General features: G+C 38.7%; 1 protein-coding gene across 5 annotated transcripts in view; it reads left to right on the forward strand.

Annotated features, from left to right (window-relative positions):
• LOC117403176 (A-kinase anchor protein 7-like) overlaps positions 1-26,016 on the forward strand; it is a 58,823-nt gene that overhangs the window by 25,820 nt on the left and 6,987 nt on the right. The window contains exon 8 of one of the 5 annotated variants that reach the window (XM_059024057.1): positions 6,719-6,764. The exons of 3 other annotated variants lie outside the window; for them this stretch is intronic. In XM_059024057.1, coding sequence (XP_058880040.1) covers positions 6,719-6,738 — 20 coding nt within the window. In that variant the 3' untranslated portion in view covers positions 6,739-6,764. Of the gene's footprint in view, positions 1-6,718; positions 6,765-24,019; positions 24,177-26,016 lie in introns of those variants that run through there. One more of the 5 variants, XM_034004974.3, reaches the window with a different exon arrangement.

A 26,016-nucleotide genomic window follows, 5' to 3' on the forward strand; every position in this document is an offset into this window, starting at 1 on the left:
GGGAGCGGGGCTGAAACAAAGCAGAAGCATCTCGTCTCCTGGAGAAAGCTGCAGCTCCTCTCGCAGCAAAAAAAGTAAATACATTAGGAAAGATAACCATGTAATAGTCCTAATATTGATTTAGTTATAAAATGAATGCTGAATAAGATGTCTGTGTTATAAAGTGCCAGTGCAGCTTTTTTTAAGTTCAGACACTGTATCAAAAGGGAGAGACAGAAACGGAAGTTAGACTGAGAAGGTGTTTACAGTTTGGACAACACTGGTACTGTATTTACTGTAGAAATATTGCATGAATCACTAGTGTAGGGAATTGGGGGACATGCTGTAGGAGCGCTATATCCGAGGCGCGTTATAATCGAGAGCCTTAAGGGGCGTTCACACCGGACGCGGCGCACATGCCGCCTCCTTGCGTGCCGCTCTGCAGTCGCCGCAGACCACTGTTCACACTGAACACAGCAGGGGATAGTCAGTGGGCGGTCTGTTATGTCACGGCTGCATGTACAGTGACTTTTGGTTGCCAAGCAACAAACAGTAAATGCCAATGGGAAGGTAAAACTCTCTTTATACAGAAGACACAAAGCTTAGTAATATATAACCCCACACACACACCATCATAATCCCCCCATAGCCCTCCAGATTTTTTATTGACATCTCTATAAATATTTAATGTTGTATTATACAACTGTGGAAAATCTGAAATCAGAACCGCAAGCTTTTCCTCCCATTTTATTTTTTACTTTTTTTTTTTTTTTTTTTTATTTCTTCCTCGCAAAAGCACCTCCTACTTTAACCCTGATTGGCTGCTGGTAGTTTGTCACAGCGCGGTGCCACTCTGCGTGACCACCTTCATTGAAAACAATTGCTTTTGCCGCGAGGCACTACCGCGTCGGGTCTGGTGTGAACGCCCTTTTAGCGAGGGAGCACTGCAGTTCCATTACGTAGTTGAGCACAGGTTGGTTTCAATAAATACTTTCTGATTTTTAAATATAGGCCTACTATGTGATAGTTTGAGAGATTCAGTATATTTAAAACAGTAGGTAGGTGTTTATTTTTTAAAATATTTTTATATATAATTATTAGTCGAATAAACTGCTACCTAATAAGACCATTTAGCTACCTACTTTCCAGGCAGGTAGCAAATCCTCACCTTAAAAAGTTAACTACTAGCCCTGCACAATGCTTGGCTGCAGCTTTTTTCAGGTGGGTCCAAAGCATTTCTACGGGATTGAGATCTGGTGATTGTGAAGGCCAGTCCGGAACTTTTATCTTCGTTTTCTTCAAGAATTCCAGTTGACTTGGCCGTATGTTTTGGGTCGTTGTTGTGTTGGAAGATAAACTGTCTGACTATCAGTCTATGAGCAGATGGTATCCTTGTACTTTGTAAAATGTTTTGATACATGGCTGCATTAATTCAGTCTTCAGTCACATGAATGTCTCCAGTCCCTGAACTGCTAAAACACCCTCATATCATGATCTAACCCATGTTTTACTGTTAGTACAAGGTGTCCTTCATTGAAGGTTTTCCCTTTTTTTTCTCCAAACATACTGTGGTCCATTTTTAATAAAAAGTTATATTTTAGATTCATTGGACCAGAGAATTTTGTTGAAATGTGCTTCAGATTCCTCTTCATATTTCTTGACACATTTCAGATAGTGGTTGCAGTGAGGTCTATGTGCATACAACTCTTCTGTGTTCAGGTGCCTTTGTACAGTTCTTTCACACACTATCATGCTTGATGCTTAATTGTCTTTGTCCTTAGCTGCTCACACGGTTCTCCTACCTGCTGTACCTGTAGTTTTCTTTGGACATCCACTTCTTTTCAAGTGTTTCCGTTGAATTTGTTCTGTGGTACTTCTTGATCTTTGCTCTGATTTGTGGATTTTGGTATTACATATTTCTTTTGAAATTGTTCTGTAGCAATTTCCTTTGTTGTAGTATGCAAGAGTGCTTTTTCAAACATGAATCCAACTCCTTTGTCTTGACCATTATCTGCTGTGTTGCCAAAACATTCTTCAACAGATGTTGGAAATAATTACCTTTCTGGCTATTGACTTTATAATGCAGCTTAATTACTGTGTAATAGTTTTCAATCAATGAATATATTTTTTAATTAGTTCTATTCAATTTTTAATGTGAAGGTACCAATACTTTTGTCATGAACAAATATTGGAAATTGCTGAAGCGCTTTTGATTTTTTAAACTGTTTGTTAAACTACAAGAAATGGTATCTTTGTCATATGAATTGGTGGCTAATGTTCACTAAATGCTTGTATTTAACATCTTTTCTTGAATGATCATATATTAAGTGTATGATGCCAATACTTTTGTCTGCAACTATAATTGCCCAAAAAGTCAAACTGGCAGTGCCTTTTTCACAGCTGGCATTTTGAATAGGCATTGCTGGTGGTTTATGCAGTAGATGTACTTGTAAAGGAAGTTGATATGCTGAAGAAAATAGATCTTTCAAACTCAAGTGCATCTTTCACTAGATCAGTTCACATAATATTAATTATTATCCTGTAAAGTGCTAGACTGTTTGGGGGATGAGAAATCTTACAAGTTCAATCTGAATTGCTGCAAATAGCCTTCATGCTTCCAAGCTTCAGCAGCAGATTGAGATCAAACTGATTTTAGCCAGCCCCAGCTAGGCTTGCAGGCTGACAAAATTCGCTCTCCGTCTTAGACCGACAGAAGAAGTTACTTAATAAGTATCCAATGTAAACGATGCAAGAGGCAGGTTTCAAACTGCAGACAAAAAACATGTAAGACGGAACAGAGGGCAAATATACTGGAATATTGGAGGATTCATTTATAACATTTGATATTGGAACGAGATGAGATTGAGTTTTCCAGACTGGTTTCATAGTGCAGATGGAAACGTGGCATTTCCGTCATGTTTGCATCACTTTTGCTCCCACCCCCCCCCCCCCCCCCCCAAAAATGTGGCTAATCAAAGAATCAGCAATGTATTAAAAATCCCTCTCCCTATTCCATTTCCAGAGCAATCTAGTAGTATGTGTAGAGTGGTGACAAATGCAGTGGTGTATTATTACATGGATCATTGCACTGGCAAAGGAATATAAAGCACATCATATGTTTAATACTCTTAGTGGATCATCAAAGGCTTAAAATTTTGTTTAAGCACATGGAATTAATTGGTGTAAAAGAGGCACATTTTTTCAGAAATTGGTACAATTTCTGATGTGTTTTTATTTATTTTTATATATGAATATTTTTTAAACTAGAGTAACAACTTGCATCCAGGAAAAATATATATACAGACGTGCTCAAATTTGTTGGTACCCTTACAGCTCATTAAAATAATGCTTCATTCCTCCTGAAAAGTGATGAAATTAAAAGCTATTTTATCATGTATACTTGCATGCCTTTGGTATGTCATAGAATAAAGCAAAGAAGCTGTGAAAAGAGATGAATTATTGCTTATTCCACAAAGATATTCTAAAATGGCCTGGACACATTTGTTGGTACCCCTTAGAAAAGATAATAAATAATTGGATTATAGTGGTATTTCAAACTAATTAGTTTCTTTAATTAGTATCACACATGTCTCCGATCTTGTAATCAGTCATTCAGCCTATTTAAATGGAGAAAAGTAGTCACTGTGCTGTTTGGTATGATTGTGTGCACCACACTGAACATGGACCAGAGAAAGCAAAGGAGAGAGTTGTCTGAGGAGATCAGAAAGAAAATAATAGACAAGCATGGTAAAGTTAAAGGCTACAAGACCATCTCCAAGCAGCTTGATGTTCCTGTGACAACAGTTGCAAATATTATTAAGAAGTTTAAGGTCCATGGAACTGTAGCCAACCTCCCTGGGCGCGGCCGCAAGAGGAAAATCGACCCCAGATTGAACAGAAGGATAGTGCGAATGGTAGAAAAAGAACCAAGGATAACTGCCAAAGAGATACAAGCTGAACTCCAAGGTGAAGGTACGTCAGTTTCTGATCGCACCATCCGTCGCTTTTTGAGCGAAAGTGGGCTCCATGGAAGAAGACCCAGGAGGACTCCACTTTTGAAAGAAAAACATAAAAAAGCCAGACTGGAATTTGCTAAAATGCATATTGACAAGCCACAATTCTCCTGGGAGAATGTCTTTTGGACAGATGAGTCAAAACTGGAGCTTTTTGGCAAGTCACATCAGCTCTATGTTCACAGACGAAAAAATGAAGCTTTCAAAGAAAAGAACACCATACCTACAGTGAAACATGGAGGAGGCTTGGTTATTTTTTGGGGCTGCTTTGCTGCGCCTGGCACAGGGTGCCTTGAATCTGTGCAGGGCACAATGAAATCTCAAGTCTATCAAGGCATTCTGGAGCGAAACGTACTGCCCAGTGTCAGAAAGCTCTGTCTCAGTCGCAGGTCATGGGTCCTCCAACAGGATAATGACCCAAAACACACAGCTAAAAGCACCCAAGAATGGATAAGAACAAAACACTGGACTATTCTGAAGTGGCCTTCTATGAGTCCTGATCCGAATCCTATCGAACATCTATGGAAAGAGCTGAAACTTGCAGTCTGGAGTAGGCACCCATCAAACCTGAAACAGCTGGAGCAGTTTGCTCAGGAAGAGTGGGCCAAACTACCTGTTAACAGGTGCAGAAGTCTCATTGAGAGCTACAGAAAACGTTTGATTGCAGTGATTGCCTCTAAAGCTTGTGCAACAAAATATTAGGTTAGCGGTCCCATCATTTTTGTCCATGCCATTTTCATTTGTTTTCTTATTTACAATATTATGTTGAATAAAAAATCAAAAGCAAAGTCTGATTTCTATTAAGTATGGAATAAACAATGGTGGATGCCAATTACTTTTGTCAGTTTCAAGTTATTTCAGAGAAAATTGTGCATTCTTCGTTTTTTGTGGAGGGGTACCAACAAATTTGAGCACGTCTGTATGTTGGATGTTTTGCTAGATACTTTGATAAGCCTTTTTGTATTAAACCATAATCCTCTGTCCTTGCTTGTCCCAGCTTTTTCATCAAGTTAGACTTAATGTCCTATGCTGCTTACAGTGATAAGAATCTTGTTCTCTTTTTTTAATGAAATGACAGTAGTCTTCTTTTTTGGACTTTGGTCAGACTGCTGTTTCTCACCCCAGTCTTGTTTGTTGAAATAATTGATTATAAATAAGAACACTATATCAGTTCCTTGTGACATCTTTTTCAATATGTAAACTTATATATTATGTTTGGACTCTTATGTGATGGCCAAGTACGTAACAACTTTCCATGGATGCATTTCTAATAATTTGCAGTTTCACAAGTAATCTAGAAATCATTCCTTGGCCTAAAGTGTTTACGGTCATTCTTAGGTAAATAATCTGGCTGAAGAAATCATTCATAATCATGGAGGGGGTGGGGGGGTATTATTTATATATATATATATATATATATATATATATATATATATATATATATATATATATATATATATATATATATATATACACACTGCTGTGCAAAAGTCTTAGACATGTTGCATTTCTCTACTAGGATGAGCAATACTTGAAGATAATATGCTTAAGGAATATAAAGAAGACAAGTGTTGAATTGACAACAGAACTGGCAGAAGGCACAGGTGTCGTTGTCTATCAAATCAACAGTACGAAGGTCACTCTTGAAATCAGGGCTTAAAGGATGTGTTGCAGTAAGAATACCTCTTAAGAAAGGGGAAGACTAAAAGGCTAAAATATGCACAAGAACATGGAAATTGGACTATGGAACAATGGTCAAAGGTGCTTTGGATGGTTAGATGGCTTAGACAATTACTCCAGCATCATTGCAGTTCCTCCTTCAGCCTCTCATGAGCGAATCTCCGTCCCCTCTTTCATTACATCTTCTGTTTCAGTGGCGCCATTGCTCGCCCCAGTCCAGGCAGCTCTGGCCCTGCCCCCATCTATCAGCATTTATTTATTTTCTTAGCAGACGCCCTTATCCAGGGCGATTTACAATTGTTACAAGATATCACATTATACAGTATTTCACATTATACAGATATCACATATTTTTTTTACATACAATTACCCATTTATACTGTTGGGTTTTTACAGGAGCAATCTAGGTAAAGTACCTTGCTCAAGGGTACAACAGCAGTGTCCCCCACTGGGGATTGAACCCACCACCCTCCGGTCAAGAGTCCAGAACCCTAACCACTACTCCACACTGCTGTCCAGAGTACAACCTGGTTACAGCATCTGCATCAGGGTCCCAGTCAGCAGCCGCCATCCGATGTCACACCCTGTCCCTGTTGATCCAAAGGCAAGTAATAAAAGAAAGCCAAGTTACACACACGAGACACTCGCACCGCCCGCGGTCATAGACCCTGTGACGAGGTAAAGCGATCCCGTGCTGTAATCCACCCTCCCAACCGCCAGGGGGCTGTGAGCCAGCCTAGAAGTCCCAAACAGAGATGGTGTGACGTGGCAGTTCCACCTTTGGGGCGGAATTCCCGAAAGGACGGTCGCCATCTTTGTTGAGGGCAACAACACGGAATGTGCTGGAAAGTCCCAGAATTGGGAGGTGATTAAAATGCCGATTGCTGATTGGTGTTCCGCGATTAGGGGGCATTCCGCGGCACATAAAAGGGGGCCGTGTTGTAGCAGTCAGGGCTGGTATCTGAAAGCACGAAGGAGTGTGGGAGAGGTACTGAGGGTTATATAAAAAAATAAATAAAAAAAAATGCTAACTGATTTTTTGGCAGACCTAAACAAACTACTTTAAAAGCAAGACAACCAACCAGGAGGGCAGACACCAGAACGGCCAGAAAGGCGAGAACAGCCACCCAGAGCTTGGATAATTTTACTTTGTTGTTTATTTGTTTTTGTCTCTCCACATTTCAGTTAGCGTTTCTCCTTTGTTTGGACATGGTTCTTTTGTTTGTTGTCTTGTCCTGATTATCACTGTTAGTGGACAAGAATAAAGGAAAAAGAAAATAACTTGTGGAATATCACACCATTGTCTGGATTTTATTATTTTTACACCTCCACCCAACTCCGCTATCCGTGACAGACCCACACAAGCTCTGCACCTCCCCACGGACACAAACACAAATACGCTCAGCACCGCCCCGTGGTCATAGTCCCACACGTGCTCTGCACGGCCCCGCGGTCACAGACACACATACGCTCTGCACGGCCCCGCGGTCACAGACACACATACGCTCTGCACGGCCCCGCGGTCACAGACACACATACGCTCTGCACGGCCCCGCGGTCACAGACACACATACGCTCTGCACGGGCCCGCGGTCACAGACACACATACGCTCTGCACGGCCCCGCGGTCACAGACACACATACGCTCTGCACGGCCCCGCGGTCACAGATACATATACACTCTGCCCCGCCCCGTGGTCACAGCTCGCCCTACTTTAAAAGCCTTGGTTGGCCCCCCTTTATTCTGCTTCCTCCGAACCCAGAATCAGTCTCTAATCCAAGTCAAGATGGACAAAGAATTCATGGCCAGCCCCCTTCCTAGCTCCGTTCCCCGTCTTCAGGATTAGCCTCACCGGAATAGCGACCCGCAAAATATCGGGAAATGCTCCTAAACATTGATCTTTCCACCCCGAGAGGCAGTTCCACTCCAGTCTCAACGCCCTAATTCCCCATGATCAATTCTCCCTTTGTTACATTACAGCTTCCGAAACTATTAAATCCATCAAAGCAGCAGGCCACGGTGCCTGGCTCCGAAAAGGGGATACTTTAGACGCTTTTAAATCATGCACATTCATTCCTCCCTCCACGACCTATTCGGGATCTGGGGGGAAGACAACTTTCTCCTTATATCCCCACCTACGGACCCCCTCGCTCATGTGATCCCTGTTTTCTTCAGTAGGCGTCCCACTCTCAAGATAAAACATCATTACCAGACACTGGTTCTCTTCTCGCCTCACCGCTCTTTGCAACAGAGCAGTTCTTTCTCTCCAATTCCACACCACTAACTCCTTTAGGATTGGCACAGCCTTTTCAGCAGCCAGAGCCCACATCAGCCATCACCTGATCAAGACCATGGGGCATTGGTCCTCTTCAGCAGTCAACTCCTACATCCGATCACTGCCATCCAATATCACTGCAGCACATCAGTCTATAGCTATCATGCCCGGAGTGGAGGCGCCCTCTGCCAGGACCACCAGAGGTTTTCCTCCTAACAGCGTTTTTTTTTTTTCCTCTCCACCGAGCGGATGGCCATCACATAGCTAGTTCCCTTAACCAATTAATTGTTTACTTATTTTGTTTGTTTCTTCTTGCTTTAATGTTATACATTGGTTCGTGGTCTTTGTTTGTCTTTACAGGTGCGGGTTCAGCGGGGAGCCGGTGGTCCATCTTTTTGAGGGGATAGTGATTCTCACTTCCCTGACCTAGAGTTCCCATAACTCCACAGGTTCTTTGTGCAGTCAGAAGGGACCACCGGCCACACTATTCTTTCACAGCTCATGTGCTTTATCTTGCCTCATGAAAGAAGGCTCTGTCTTACTTCCTCCTTTATTCTCCTGGGACGTGGCCCTCATACTCTTAGTGCTCGAGTCCCGTAACTAACAATTATTTGTGTTCTTTCAGATTCTCTTTTCTTCTTTAAGTCAATATGAGCTTCGTATGAGCTTTTCTGTCCACTGAGGGTCAAACCCGGTCGCTAACTGGGACCCAGTTGCGAGACCGAACCTGTAATGACTCTCCAAGAGGACTCTGTTTTCAGGGGCCCGGAGGCCGATAGGGCCAGCCCCGACTCCATAGGGAAGGCTTTCTCAATTGGAGTCCGACCCGTCCTTTTCTCAATCTCTCCCCTGCTCTAGAGGCCAAGCCTCGAATCCTAAGTTGCAAAACACTCCCTTCCTCTCACAGCCCTGGTTCCCGCCCCGTGAAATATTTATATATGCATTGTGAGCCGCAGTTCCACGTTTTTAAGCAAACGTATGTTTTGACAGATTCAGAGTCATCAGTGCAGAACACAGACTGTTCTGTTGGAGCATTAATATGATGGTTTGCCGTTTTATGCTATATTCTACTAACAAAATCCCATAAGAAAACAGATTTCAATTAAATTCTCTACTTGTAAGACATTTCTACAGCTTTCTTTCTTGTGCTGCCTTTAAGCTGTAGGCACTAGAAACCAGGACTAAAACATGTTCTACTCCTTCATTATGAAAAAAGGGCCCACAAACCTATCCTGGGAGATTAACCAGCTCTGACATATTTTGTCACATTCCACAGGGATGGAAATAAGACTCTCACTGCATAGCAATTTGATCCATTCTTGGTTTTACTGTGAGTTTGACACACCAGAGCTTGTTGCCTACTGCATACACTGTAGCTAATTAAGTTTGTAGTAAAACCTGGAATGGATGAAACTGCTCTGCAATAGGAGTCTTGTTTCCATCCCTGTTGTAACGTCACCTGTGCTGGTTTTTATGATGGCGTTTATATTTATTTGGACTGAAATGTACTACAAGACACACAGGTTTAACAGATGTGTTTAACCAGGAAGTTGTAATTTCTGGAAAGAAGACCAATAACATTTTAATGGCATCTGCTTTGATGTACTGTCTTTACGTTGAACCTCAGATGATGATCATTTCTTTTCTGTGGGGTGTATACTGTCCATCCATTACAGGTAGACTGCGGAAGTTGTAAAATCAAATGATCATTCATGTATGTTAGTAGAAACAATCAAAAATGTGTTTTTGGTTTGACTTTCTTTATGCATATACTGTTCTAAGACTTTATCTGTTAGATTTCTTAACAAAACTGCATTATCACTAGATACAAATCTGTGTAAAACACTGCCTTTGGAAAATCTATTAGTCATAGAAATAAAGGAACGTAAGGAGCAGGTCATATCTTTCAAACCTGTATCTACAGAAACAGTAGTTATGATTTGGACAATGTTGCTTATGAACATTGAAAGCCTTCATCATAGTGTAGCTGGAAATCATGTGTTGGTAACACAGAACCTTATGTTTATATCCCTCTTTGACCCAAGTTTATTTCTGTTTGCACAGCACAAACAATGTTATGGAAGAATCACTTGTATCTGGGCCCTAAATTGACTCAGCCAGGAAACAGGGCAATCAAGGTTTACAATGCTGCGTTGTTAGCCCATTAAAGACTGAACCTCTATGATAGGCGCTTCCTTTTTACATATCTTTGAAGACATTGTCAAAAATGTCTACATGCAAAAAGTCTGAATTTTACAATAACAGTAACTTTGTAATTTTTTATGTATGATATATCATACAGTAGTCCTTTGGAGGGGTCAAATATATGTTTTATTTTTTTTTACCTCTGTGTACCGCTTATGATTTTTAATGTTGAGGCTGGTTTCGACCAGGTCTGTGTTCATTTCCATCTGTATGGACTTCTTGAAGCAGCTAAATTCCTCTTCTGGCTCTTGGAACCTGAGGAGCAGCCAAAAGAGAGAGAGCAATGGACTGGTAATTTCTATCAGTGGTATAGTTTCAACCTGCCGATTACAACAGCAGGTGAACAATTGGCCAGTACCATTTTGTAGTGTGGATCTTTCCATCATCTTTACAGTGGTTCAGTCCTTGATCAATACATGAACACTGAGTGTGGCTTGTGGAAGCACTGCCTTCTCAGAGTTTGTTTGGTTTCTATTTCTGCCAAATAACTATTTTATACAATGTCAATGTCATCAACATTCATACACCCATGTTCCAGTTCTCTGCATTTGCAGGCATTGATACACTGAAGTCACTGAAGCAGTTGCATTGCTGGGTCCTGCATTCTGTTGTGGAACCACTTGATATAAACTTCTTCCAACTTTCTGATACTTGGGGTAAATGTTGTCTGGTAGTGATTTTCCCTTCAAACCTATGGTATCTTATATAACAAGCGTCACATTGTAAACCTGTGGCAGGCTGTAAATTTTGCAAACAAACCTCTAAATCTCAATTTCTTCTCCTTTGATCAGATCATGATGGTTCTTGAATAGTTTCAATGCTAACATTTTACTGTGGCCTGCAAGGCCTGTAAAAGTAGTATCATATGCAATGGACTGGAATATATTTTTTGATGTGCCAGTTTTCATCCAGAGCCTACTGCATGTAATTTTGCCAAAGTGCAGTAGCAAGATAATATGCAAATATGTGTCGCCCATTCGCCCATTTTTGCATGAAAAAATTATACCAAAAATACCCACTTTAAGCACTGAAGAGAAATGCCAGCAGGTATTATTACTACAATAGACAAACATAAAATGCACCCGAAGCATGAACATGGAGAGTATAATGTATTAATTTGCTTGCATTATTTTGTCCTTTGGTGTACCAGAGAAACAAGTACTGTAATTTGTTTTAAAGATATTCAATTTGGGAAGATAATTCAGTTCCTCACCACATGACGTACATCAGTCTGCACATCTTCCATCCTGAATTTGATGAGGATCATTATTCTAAGCTTGGTTTCCATGGCAGCATACAGTAGCTTCTGTGAGCATTGAAGGTGCAGTCATGCTGGTGTGGTTGTACATTATCCCTTAATCGTCTGATCTGGCATTATTATTGCCATTCTATGTGACCCACCAGCAGCTCAGGATTGAACAAGTAACAGCAGCTGACTGATTTGTATATTATAATGATATTGTACAGGTATTTTAACAAGTTTCACTGCTTGTTTTCATAGAAATATACTGCCAAAGGCTGAAACTAAGACCATTATCCATTTTATCTACACAACTTTTGTTTTGCAACTTGCATAATTCTTTACACCACGTGACAGTCAAGTGTTTGACTTCTCCATCTCACACATAATATATTTAATAAAAAAAAAAAACATACGCCATTGTTTTGACAATGGTGTCTTCCAGATTTATAGAGGAGCATATTGCACCTACTAAGTGAACAAATATTTTGAAACTTTGCCTCAACCTAAACAAGAGAAACCTGGAAGCATATTGTTTTCAGTGACTCAGGATTACAACAATAGACTGAAGTTAAGGTTATGAAGGGTAAGGCAGTGTTGCCTTCGTTGGGCGTGAAGATTCAGGGTCACCAAGGCAGTTCTAGAGGGCAAAAAGGCAAAACATAAATCCAACCCAAGGGCACCAAGGCGATTTCATACTCATTCATAAAACAACAGAAAAGAAATACAGAGAGCCTATTATGTTGATGAAATTGTAATTCAAGCAAACACAAAGCAGTGTTTTCTGAGTGATTCACAACCTAATTGTTAAAAAAATAACATATAGGTCACTTTTCCATTGTAGAAATCAAATGGTATAAAAAAAGTCCAATTTAAAAACAACATAAACTTTCATAATGAAAAAGTACAGTGGGTAATTTGGTAATAAATAAATATTCAGGGTTTCTTACTAAACTCCTCACACACCACTGACTAATACATAGATTAAACTAGAGGCTGTGTGGTCCAGTGGTTAAAGAAAAGGGCTTGTAACCAGGAGGTCCCCGGTTCAAATCCCACCTCAGCCACTGAATCATTGTGTGACCGTGAGCAAGTCACTTAACCTCCTTGTGCTCCGTCTTTCGGGTGAGACGTAGTTGTAAGTGACTCTGCAGCTGATGCATAGTTCACACACCCTAGTCTCTGTAAGTCACCTTGGATAAAGGCGTCTGCTAAATAAACAAATAATAATAAACAAATAATAGATACAGCCTTAGCACAAATAAGCGATGTCAGTGAAGGGAATGTTAAAAAAGAAAAAAAAAGCCAGATTTTCAGGCAAACTGGCTGAAGATGTACCCATGGCTGGAGTTTAATAACGATAGTGATCAAATGAGTTGTTCGATCTGCAGTGTCGGCGCAACTGTAGTTTGCTAACCACTGTTACAAAACCTGTACAAACAAGACAGCTTTGGGGACAAAAAAGATCAAAATAGAAACTTCGTCAGGCAATGGAGAGTGCTCTGCATCACAATGATGAACAACTGGATGTACATAATGTTAGACGTTTACATTTGCGAGACTTTATATAGTTTCATGGTTCTTGAAATTTACAGTTGCAAAGGATTTACAGTTTTGTTATGGTGCATTGCTTGACACTCGATTCAGGAAAAATGCTGTTAAGCATACTACGGGGTTCTTGGTGATTCATCGGAAAGTCAACTACGCTTTCGTGAAGCACACGTTTTACTAGTTAAAAAGCAGAACTACGTAAGGTAGTGAGAATGTATTACACAAAAGTAAATGAAAACAGAAATTGATGCACTTCTCAAGATTGTGTTTTGTTTATTATTATGTTATGTCTCCTACTTGTTTCATTATAATGCAGGGAGCTGCTGCTTGAACCATGTCATAGCTACTTGCTCATTTTTTTAATTTATTTTTTGGTGTAAGAATTTGAGCAAAACTAATAATGATCTACCTATTGTGTGTTTATTTTTAGCATTGGTGTTTTGGGGGGTGTGACAAAGTGGTTGAGTGGATGCAGGTGCAGGAGTGATGCAGTGTGTGAATGAAACAGACAGAGATGATTGTAATCCGGTTTAGAAAGGATTTTATTAATGGTTTCCAGGTCTGGCGACCAAACAATAATCCCCCGGCAATACACACCAATGTGTACTGCACGGGGTAAATAACAAGAGGATTGCAGTCCCAAATAATAAACAATAATATCCGCCCCACAATAATACAAACACGGTCACCAGTCCTGGGTGCGTGCAGTAGTGCTCGTGGTGGGTGATACAAGTTTATTCCGTGACAGTGGTGAAGTGTTGTTCCGGCTTTGTGCTGGCCCAAGGCGACAGCTCCGCAAACGTGTTTGTTGTCTAGTGATTCACAAACAAGACAATTACTAACAGACACAAACACAAACAAAACACTTACAAAACTGTTACATTCTCTGGGGTCTCTCACAGTGCTTCTATGGTGAATACAAAAACCAGAAGCGAAGGAACAGATTACGATTCTCTGTCCCCTTTTATGCTGTCACACATGACCCCTTGGTAAACGAGTGCAACCGCCTCTCCAGTCTGCGGCTGCCACGTCGTTTCCCTTCCGGGTCAATGCGTTATTGCAACAGAGTCTCGCCCCCTTCCAGGCTGGCCTACTTCCCTGTAACCCTGGGAAAGAACTGTCAGACCAGCCCGTCCAAGGAACTACCAAGCAGTTCTCACTGCTTAGCTCCCTTACAGGTCGGGAGGGAGATTTACAACCAAGAATCATTGTATTTCTGTCACAGGGGGAATAACACAGAATTACAAAACAGCAACAGTTATTAAAATGTCTATATAAATTAGCAATTTATATACACCGAAGACATGAAAGGAGTTAGAATGTGCAATTTTAAGCCCATTCTGTCACAATTCAATTTCATTCTGTCTAATCTCGTCCTTTCTGCAGTACTGTATTTGACAACTGTAAATTCACATTGTTATTATTATTATTATTGTCGGGGATGAATTGTTGTGCACCCATTGCTTACCTGAACATCCTAGAACACTTCGCTGCCACTTTAGACAGCTCTTCATTACTTCTTTTTAAACATTTTAGAGTTGGCACAGGCCTCACAGACACAATAATCACAGTGACACTGCCAGTAAACACGTGTGATTGAAAATTCCTGGAAGCACAGTCATATTGACCTCAGTCTAACAGCACTTCTCCCTCTGTTTGCCTGTCATTAACCAATGCTACAGTAAGTCTTTCTCGTGGCTTAGTGCTGGAAGGTGCACAGTAAAAAAAAAAAAAAAAAATGGCAACAATAATACATTATGATAATGACTCATTTTCTCGTAGGATGAGATTAGACAGAATTAAATTAATTTGTGACAGAACGGCCAGTAGACGCTGAGCAAGTTTGTGAATGTGTTATAGATCAGATGAGACGTTGTTGTAAGTGACTGCAGCTGATGCATAGTTCACACACCCTAGTCTCTGTAAGTCACCTTGGATAAAAGCGTCTGCTAAATAAACAAATAGTAACAGTCTTGACAGTGACCAGTATCGCTTGAGTCCTAACCAATTATTAGATGTTTTAAGTGACTCTCGTAAAGATGTACTGTAAATGGTAATGATATTTTGCTTTGAAGATGGACTACGATAATGATTTGAATATGAATAATTTGAGAGCAATATGTTTTACTGTTGGTAATGTGTGTACATATTCAGCCAGCAGACCCCAATACAAACTCAGAATGCAAATCGGTATTATCATTTTCTAAGTAGCTGATCTGGCATTTTACCATGTTTTAAATTTATTTTCTGCAGGGAAAAAAATTATAATAATGAGTCTTCCGTGATGATTAAATATTATAATCTGCTTTGTCACATGGGCTCCCCTGAGCTAAGACACTTGGTATAAATGTATCTAAATTATATATGAATTACTGCACTGTAATGTATGCAGCACTAATGGCTGGGTACTGTACAAGTTTTCTAAAGATTATCAAAATAAACACACTTTATTATTTCAAAACTTAGGGCACATACCAAACTTCAGGAAATGTTATTGGAGTTTTATATTCATACTTACCAACAAGTATAAAACCCTGCAATTTCGAATACTGTAATACTGTATGTTGATTAATTTAAAGCTCTGTAAGAAGCTCACAAGAATGAATGGACTAGTTAAGATTGATTGATGGCAGAACAAATGCTTCTGATCGTGCAGAGATCTCCTATATATGTACATTATTGGCATTGGGGATTTGCATTATTTTCTAGACACTGCCGAGAGCCCAAAACCTTTAATACATACTGTTTTGTATTCATACCAGTAGACGGTGTAGGAGTAAAACATTTGCAGCCCTCACCAGGTGTATAAACATTCAAGCATTGGGCCACACTCTCCACTCAAACGGCAGCTGCTTCTGATTTCAATTCTATGTTATTTTATTTTAAATCTCTCATTTTTCAGGTCATGGTTATAGCCATGAAGTTCCCTTGCACGAAACTGTTAAGACATTAAATCAAATAGAGAAACCCTTAAGCGTGGAACAGTTTTAAATGAATGCAGAAATTCTACAGGCCTGAAATGATAGAAAAATGTGTTTCAAAGTTATGCTTCAGCTCAAAGGGCTCAGTTCCTCAAGGGAGAACCCAGCTGATTTAGTTTCAGTGGAACATGTATTAATCTCACTCACTTTGGCTTCTTTCTGGAAGGGGTAATGCAATACAGACCAAGAAGTAAAAACAATTTTAAAAAGCTATGCATTGTTCATTAACATATACTGTATCTTGTTCTGCACTGTGGTGTTCTAGCTTGCTGATAAACAGAACTGCTTTCCTGCTAAAGCAATAGCTAGGCAACTGTCCCAACTGAAAATAATATTTATAAATCTGCTATGTGGCAGTCTGGGCTCCACTGGGAGTGACATATGATTGCTTTTGAGGACTTTGTTATAATAGTGACGGGGCACATACTACATGCTAAGAACTTTATTAGGAACCACAATTTTATTATGTGTCTTTGGCACACAGCAGGGATGGAAATAAGACTCCTCTTGCATAGCATTTTCACCCATTCCGGGTTTAACTACACGCTTGATCAGCCACAGTGCATAGGTAACAAGCTGAGGTCTGTCTTATTAAAACCAGGATCAAACTGCTATGTAATGGGAGTCTTATTTTCATCCATGCACAGCTGTCAGGTTAACCCACCCAAGACTTTTCATATTATACTGGTGTTATGTTTAGGGTTTGTATTTATTTATTTATTTATCTATTTATTTATTTATTTATTTATTTATTTTTATTCACCATCTAACTACAATTTAAAGATGGAGGGAACGTTTTAAATTCCTGTGGTGCTCAGATATCGGGTTGACTAACATTTCAACCTTGTAAACAAACAGAGATCAGTTACATGTTTGGTTGCTGAATTAGATGAGTTATTTAATTATCTAATGTAAATGGGATTGTTTTATACAGAATTTTGTATCATCTTCATATGGTTTGGCCACTGGAAATAGTCACCACACACCTACTGTGCACTAACAGTACCATTTGGTCATAATGATAATAAGTTATGCATATAGGATTGTCATAATTGGCAATTGTAATCATTAGCATTTGCTTCTATAGAAATTATTTGTTGCTTGATCTTCAAGTAAATGTATTCTTCCAATTATTGTGCAGCGCCTGGTTGTAAAGTCGGCTTCATTTTTGTTTGTGAAGTTGTAGTTGAAAAAGAAATGTTTCATTTACAAAATGCAGTAATATATTATAGTGCCTTCAAATGGTAATACAGAATCAAAAGTTCTCAATTATAAAGACAGTCAGCACTCGCATATCCGACCCTATAAATTGTGACTTCAGTGACAATTAAACAATTGTAACACATATCTGATTATTTAATTTCGGCCCATTCCAACCCTAGTCCATTTTTCAGGGAACACAAAAAAGATACAATGTCATAAATACATAGCTGAATGGACAGTGTTTTAAAATAAGTAGGCTTCCATTTAGATGTACTGTATTGGTTTTGTTGGTACAGTACTATATTTTCAACAGAGGTAGTATTTTAATTCAGAACGATATGATTCTGAAAATATCACTTGCCAAAAGAGACGACTGGACACATGGACTGTAATACAGTACATATTTTTAAATCTGGTACGTATTGTAGCAGTATGTAAAATTCCATTAACAACCCAACAGCAAAATTAAATAAAAATATTACACATGCACAGAACTGCATAAAACATAAAAGGCAATGCAATTTGGACAAACGATTAAAAAAGAATGGAAAAAGTTTCCAGAATTAAAATAGCATCCAAAGTCAGTTTTCAAAATTGCAGAATATAGTGCTCGATAAGGCCCTAATGTCACAGTTCACTTGCAAATGAAAATGCACAAAAGAAACTAAAGAGCACAGATTTTTTTTTTTTTTTAAATGCATCACAGTATCTAAAACTGTTTAATGATTAACTGTTTTACATTACCGTAGCTTGTCTCGTTCGCTTTGTTTTTGCTGCATTTTCGTCTTGTGAAACTGGAGGAAGCGCTGTGTAACTGCACAATAAAGACAGACTGATTTGGCCTGCGAGAAGAAAAAAAAGATAAATAAATTGTAACATTGAAAAGATGAGCTTTGTATCAGAAAACTTGTGACGGAGTCGGAAATCGCATGTGATGGGTAAGTGCATTAATTTGTTACATGTATACAATGGGGATTGATTTGTTTCTTAATACAAGGATGGTAAAACACGACTGACGTGTATCTGTCGTATATCCGAGTGCTGACTGTACAGTATTTTAAATGTGTAAGTCCCACGATCAGCTAGTTTATTTGCTGCATAATGGCAGTTTAGACTCGCGTTTGTACTTCTCCCCTCCATTTCAAACTTAATCAATAAATATAATAATGTTGTCATTTTATTCGTACCTGTTAAGCCATTCGTGTGTCTCAGTCACAACTGAGAAATGTGTTTAAAAGTAAAATTGATTTAATTTACGTTTTTTTCTGTGAAAAAAGTTGCCGTTAAAAGGAAGTGTCATTGCACTCTGTCCAAAATCTATTTTCAGGTGTCATTTACACATTAAAATTAACTGCCTCCCAGTACACATGTGTGTGTGCTTCAGTACCAAATTTGACTGTGTGTGTGTATTCTATGTAATTGAGTTGCCTGTCACAGGGAGCCCTGTCGCTGTTTTGTGGAGTGTGCGTGTGTGCCTGAGAGAAATCAGCTGCGACGTGCAGCCGGAGATGCGTTGCTAAGCGACCAGCTGAGCAGGAGGCTCGCCCTGCGCTAAACTGATCGGGAGTTCCGGATTGGCTGGGGGGCATGCCCGGGGATGCTGTGCACAGCTCGGGCGATTTGCAATGCCATTGACCCCCAGACGGGCGCTGTGTGTTTGTTGACATCAAGGAGGGGAGCGTCCGCTATGCAGGAGCTACTGCTACGGAACCCTTTAACTACAAGACGGTGTCTGTGAAGGCGCTTGCCCAGCCAGGACCATCGGTACGGCCCGAGTTGCTGGGAGGGCGGGACTTCAGGAGCAACAGAAGTAGGTCATTTCAGGGGATGTTGATCTCAACACAGTATAGAGAGGGTTACCGTAGTAGGTTCCTGGAGCAGGACGTTCCTTGTAGTGGGACTAGCGGTCGCCATTTTGTGTGGCAACCTTTTATTTTTAGCTTTGTTTTGTTTTCTCTATTAAATGTGACACTAGGGTTACCATTGCTGGTACCCTAGTGTCAGCACTTGTGTTGATAATAAATCTGCGTGCCTGAGCGGTGTATCAACACCAATGCTTTGTATCTGTGTCAGTATTTTCCAGTGACTACCCACACACGTAACACATCCCCTGTTACACTGCCAAATAAAAAATGCTTAAAAAAACATCATGACATGAAGGGTCCACTGGTCCTTGAATTTTATTATAAGGCTCAATGCCTTTGATTTAAATTTCATCACGAGGATAATCCGTGCCAGAATGAACAATACAATATATAAATATAAAGTAAGTACTTTGAATTGAATTGCCTGTTTTAATTGAATTGTTGATGTGTTCTTGAGAGTTGTGTAAAGCAAAATAGTAGCACAATACACATTATATGTTCAATTTGTAATTTAAGACCAGTAAGAGTAAGGTGATCTCTTTTTTTTTTCTTTCTTTGACAATTTTTTTTTTTTTAAGCAGTACAGTTTTTGGTGGTGAATGTTGGACTGCAAACAGATCATTGGAATCATGGAATCCAATGATCTGTTTGCAGTCCAACACTCTGTTTTACAGTGAGTCAGACTATTACAAAATTGCTCTTGTTTCTCCATCAGGTGGACTAATCTACTTTCATTACCATGTAGTCCACTTTAAACAGCATGGACAGCAGAGGGATTTCTGAGCCAGTTCTACAAATGATTTTGTTTTTTTTGTGGATACCTTTTAATAGGATGAACCATTTCTGTAAAATGGCTCTGTGACCAATGTTGCTGCACTTTCAGCATTTCAGATCTCAGAAACCGTGTTGAGTCACAGATTTCACAGATGCATGGGTCAGCAAACACATGTGTGCCTTTACCTTTTTATGCCCATATTTACCGTTGTCGTCTTTAGCTAGGTTCTAGTTTATCTTAACCGTTCCATGTTCAGTTGAGATAAAGTACTTTTTGCACTTGGTCCTATCAAAGAATGTACCTTCAGCTTTTTTTAGGCTTGTGATAAACCTCCTTGGAAAGGAACATAATCATGAATCAACCTTTAGATTGAAGTATGATTTAAAAGGAAAGCTGATGTCAAGGTCCTTGTAATAATAAATCTTTATTATTACAATAAATATTATTACCTCTTTTATTTTGGTAAGAACATCAGGGTGCAGATAATTTCTTGTTTAATGCAGGATATACTACTTCCATACCTTGGCTGGTTTTTGATATTGTGTGAAAGAAATTTGGCTACAGCTCGATTGTAAATTATTGTAGATGTTACTGTATGGAAGTGTGTTTGAAATACAGTGCAGCGTAATAGTTCAGCCTTATGGTAGTTTGATGAAAAACAGGTCAAGTTAGAAAGTTTAAGATCTTTAAAATACTCTGTACAGTACGACTTAGTACTTCAATTGACCTCTTCAAAAAGTTAAACTAAAAACAAAACAAAAAATGAACAGCTTACACAAATATCTTGAATACATTTCTTTTCCCATTTTGTGACATCACAGTCTCTTACCCTATCATGTTGAATTGGCTTTTATAAATAATTTGACTTAAGTTCCTTGATAACTTAATAGCTAAACAACGTCTAATAAAACAGAATAGAAACCACATCATAAAACACTGTACTCATTTAGCCTTGGGCATCTTCCTGAATCATTGGTTCTCTTTTGAGACATTAATAAAAAGGTTATTGTCCTGGTAAAGTAAAGGGTAAAAGTAAAAATAAATAAAGAAAGAACTCCCTCTCATCAAAGAGAACCCTTGCTGGTTACTAGGTTCAGAAACTATGGGTTTGATAGAAATCTGAACGGCTTTCTGGTTGAGATTTAGAGCTTGGCACAATGAATCTAAATGAGGTTTTACATACTTGTGGTATAAATAGAGACGCTGATTCCAGGCTATTAGTAACAATAAACTTTATTTTATATAGCGCACATAAAAGCAATCGTCTCAGAGCAATTCACAGAACAAAGATAAATGCAACAAAAACAATAACACGTAGAAACAAAAACAGAAACAAGGAAACATTATAAAAATGCCTTTCTAAAAAAGTATGTTTTTAAGCTAGATTGAAAAACACTCAAAGTTGCTGAATCCCTGATCTCTAACGGAATAGAGTTCCACAGTTTTGGGGCATAGCAACAGAAGGCCCTGTCGCCCATAGAGTGCAGGCGAGCAGAAGGGACACACAACCGTCTAAGATCGGTGGAGCAGAGGTTGCGAGTGGGTGTGTAGAAGGTTAAAAGATCTGACAAATAAAGCGGAGGCAGCCCATGGAGAGCCTTGTAGGTCAGGAGAATGATTTTAAAATCCACTCAAAACCTAACAGGCAGCCAATGCAAGGCCTCCAACACAGGGCGTTTACAATAATCAATCCTAGAGAAAACAAACACGTGAACCAATTTTTCAGCCGCAGATACAGAGAGCATAGGTCGAAGCCTAGCTATATTTTTGAGGTGAAAAAATGAAACCTTGACAGTATTCAACACACGTGGTTCAAAAGTTAACCCAGGAGCAAAAACCACACCAACATTTTTCATTTTAGATCTGAACTCAAGCATGGTACCATCAACTGACAAATTTACAGCATTGGTTTTACGTAGCTGATGGGACGTACCTAATAGCATAACATCAGTCTTATTACAATTTAGATGTAAAAATTTTTGCCACATCCAACATTTTATATCGGGAGTAAGAACAGAGGCAGCAGCATCAATATCAGGTTTAGAATGAATATAGATTTGAGTGCCATCTGCGTAAAAATGATAATTCAGACCATGTGATCTTAATATGTGGCCGAGGGGAAACATATAAATACTAAATAAGAGGTGGCCCAGGATAGAGCCTTGTGGGACACCAGGTGTTACTGACCCAACCTCAGAACTAAACCCGCCCAGGGAGATGAATTGTTGGCACCGTGTCAGATAAGAGTGCAACCATTTAAGGGCAGTGCCAGAGATACCAAATAAACACTCTAATCTGTCAAGAAGAATCTCATGATTTACAGTGTCAAATAGTACTAAGATCCCAAATAATGAATATTGGTAAAGTAGGTACAATATTTGACTAACATGTTTCATCATCACTGGCATACCCCTGCTCCATGCATGTCTTAGGTCTTTCAGGCTCAAATACCTTATCCTATACTTATGCTTTATTCATATTCATATTCACCTTCAAATATGAATTGACTTTGAGGAGAATGAAAACAGCACTTTTAGCAGAGATTCATGTCACTTTGTGGCCTTATACGTGCCTTCAGGAAAAAAGGATAAATTATACTGGTTACATTTTTATTATCATTTTTAAATACAGAAGAGTTTTGCCAAACTTGCACTTATTTGATAGGCACACTGAAAACCACTGAAAAACCCAAGAACAAATTACAAGAATTAGGACAGAATGTGCCCCTGACCATTGGACCATGCCCTAGCTACCTAGAGTGAAATAATTACCATGTGTCAGGCCAAGAGCGGATCTCAATTCAGGCATGCTCTGTCATAAAGCTTTCTTATTATTATTATTATTATTATTATTATTATTATTTATTTCTTAGCAGATGCCCTTACCCAGGGCGACTTACAGTTGTATACAAAAAATACATGTCAAGAATTACAGTACAATTATATGGTTCATTGTTTATGAATCACCATGTAGGAAAAAGAAACACTCACACACACACCCTGATCTGAAGTCCAGGGTTGTAAACAAGGTCAATAAATGTAATGCCAGAACCCACAGAAACCTTTAACACTGCAAGCACATCATTTGCATTTGCACGCTTTTCTGTTAAATCAGCTAAATTATGTAAATGTGTTCAAAAGCAAATTTTTATTTTCTGTTGCCCAAAGCAGCCATATTTACCAGCATTAAAGAACATTTATGTATTTATTTAGTCTCTTTTCAAATGAGATCTAGAAGCAATTTTATCACTCGTAAATCACCAAAAAATATATAATGTTGGTGAACACAATTAATACAAATATTAGGTTTGTGTCTACAGTCTTCTATGTGATGATTTTTTTTATTTTTATTTTTATTTTTTTTATTAAAGACACCAGTGGAATGAAATGTAATACTACCCTGTATAAAGTTAAACAAACAAAACAAAAAAAATATCATAGGAATAACGGACCATTGATATAAAGGTTTAAGTTGATCAATATAATAAGCCATCCGTTGAAAATGGCTTGTCACCAATATTCGACTGGCATGCTTAAGATATTAGGGGCCATATTTTCAAAGCTTTTACTCTAGTATGTACTATTTTTTGAAAGAAGAAAATTCAATAGTAATGTACAAAACTGAGAACAAACAACTTGAAAGTACTTAAGATAGCTCCACTTAAATCTAGAATTGATTACTGTAAGACACTTGTCTCTGGTATCCCAAAATGGGTGGTATCTCTCTTACAGCTCATGTAGAACACTGCTGCTAGAATTCTGACGAAAACCAGGAAAATTCACAAATGATCCCTGTTTTGAGCTGTGCACAACCAAGCTACTCCCTCCACATAATATGACAGTGATATTTGTTAATGTTATGTTTTTTTGAAAGTGGACCGCTTTTCCAAAAATTGTAATTTTAAAATAGTGATTCGTTTCACACCCAGAATCAGTATACAATTATCTGTAAATCAATTAAGTAATTTGCATAAATGAGCTGCATACAATACAAAAGATGTTACTGTTCACCTTGAGTGTTTCTGTGTGTATAACCATTGGCATTTCCTGTAATTAAAGAGCAAATAATATTAAATGGATCTGTTACTGTAGTATCACACTGTTATACATTTATTCCAGATAAGAGTGCTTGGGGTAATGAGTAACACATAGGCTTGGGAGCTGTTTCTCACTGTCCATCCTATTGCAAATTCCAAGAGGCAGCGAGACCGGGAGGCGGAGCTTCTCTGCTCACTGTAGCTTCTAGTCCCCCGTTCTCTGTCACAGTAGAAAGAAGCAGGTCTGAGTGTTACTGGATTTCTGCAAAGGTGCTTGCCAAGGGAAAGGAAGAAAGGAAACGTAAAAATAATTGCAGGGTGTCATGGGACAGTTGTGCTGCTTTCCTTTCCCAAGAGCCGAGGAGAGAATCTGTAAGTGATTTTAATGCTGTTGTGTTCAGATCCAGCTTGTACAGCACTGCTGGCGTTCAGCTAGATAGAGAGAGTATATGGACAGGGTCTGGGGCCAGATTTCATCTTCATTTTGATGAATGGACTGGCTTGAATTTAGTCATCAGGTTTAAGCCAGCATCTGTCAGGGTGAAAATCCTTCTGAAAGTCTGCGTCGGTGCATGTAGTAAAACGTTTGTATTCTTGATCTATGAATATTTTGTATTGCGGCACTCTTGATTTTCTTTAGTGAACAGGCTGCATGGGATTTCAAATTGACATACATAGTGTTAACCTTCTGCTCTTTTATTTTATTATATCTAATGATTAAAAACAACTACCATTTTCTAAAATAATATTCTCACTGATATAGAGCCGATTTAGTATCACTTATTGTTACTTAAAGCTGTGTTACTGACAGGGAATGATTGAATAACATAATACTGAAGTCTTATTTTAACGGCTACTACTTGAAGACTGGTAAAGTGCAGTGGGGCAGGCTATGTCTGTTGGTGTACCTGAACCTTTCATGCTTTTCTTGGTCTTCTGTGTTACCTTGAGCTGTGTTTTAAATGAAGAATTATTTGCAGAGAGTATAAATACAAACTCATCAGGTGCCAACAGCCTTTTGTGTACAGTACTGTATACGTGGAAGATGAGTAGTAATTTTTTCAGAAACTGGGAACTAATTCTCTCCTATTGATTCAGCTGGGTCAAAGTCTGACAGATTGTAAATTATAGCATTATAGCCGTGCCTCTCTCAAACTGAAGTAGAAATGGGTACTTTGACCATGGATTCTGCATAGCTGGTTTAGTCTGACAGCCAGATATCTGCCATTCAATTGAGGGATATTCATATTTAACTGCAGAACATATTGAAATACAAGACTCTTGCTTAACTTGATTAGAAAGTTAGATTGTAGAGTTCATGATTAGTTAAGAAATCTAAGTTGATGTCAAATAAAACAAAAAGAAACAACTATCTTAAAAGTGTTTGCATGTAATAGTTTGCTGATTGTGTGCGATTTGCCGTATGACATCAAAGCCAATCCCAGTACACAGACCTGAAATTCTGGCAGGGTTGCATGATTTTTGTTAAAAAAACAAATGTAATTGCAATGATTTTCTTCAAATAAATTCCAATACCTGCTTATTGCACAACATGATTCACTGCCTAAACTACATAATGTGAACTTTTGAAATGGGGTGACCGAATGTAACATTGATTTGAATGGCATCACCCAGTCTATAGAGAGCCCTTGTGTTTTTATGTTATGTTTCTTTCAGAATCTTGATTACATGAGGTAGCAAAGGCATCATGTTTTGTGCAATTAACAGGTTTCATTATGTTTTAGTTATGTCAGAATGTGTTCCACTGCTACTACCAGCACAAAATTAAAATGGATGTCAAATGTGAGACAGTAATGACAGGGTCATATGTTCACTTGAGAACACCAATATACAGCTATGGCCAGAAGTTTTGCATTACCCTATAGAATTAACAAATTTTGCTTCATAAAGTCAAATGAAACCTGATGAATAATGTTATGTTAACATATTGAATTACATACCGCTTTCTAGTTTTCCCCATATATTTAACCAAAAACTGACAATTTCAAAATGTGACATTTTTAAATCTAACATGAAATACTGTACCACTATTATGGATTCTGGTAGACTTTTACAGATATCATTTTGTAGTTTCTTTGATTACATGATGTTAAATACTGTAAAAGATCTAAAATATGTTGGTATAGTTTTATTATTTTTTTATGTTTTTATTTTGTCACAATCCAACATTTATAGATGTAAAATGTTTGGC

This window comes from Acipenser ruthenus, chromosome 5 (genome assembly GCF_902713425.1).
Source record: "Acipenser ruthenus chromosome 5, fAciRut3.2 maternal haplotype, whole genome shotgun sequence".
NCBI classification, from domain to species: domain Eukaryota; kingdom Metazoa; phylum Chordata; class Actinopteri; order Acipenseriformes; family Acipenseridae; genus Acipenser; species Acipenser ruthenus.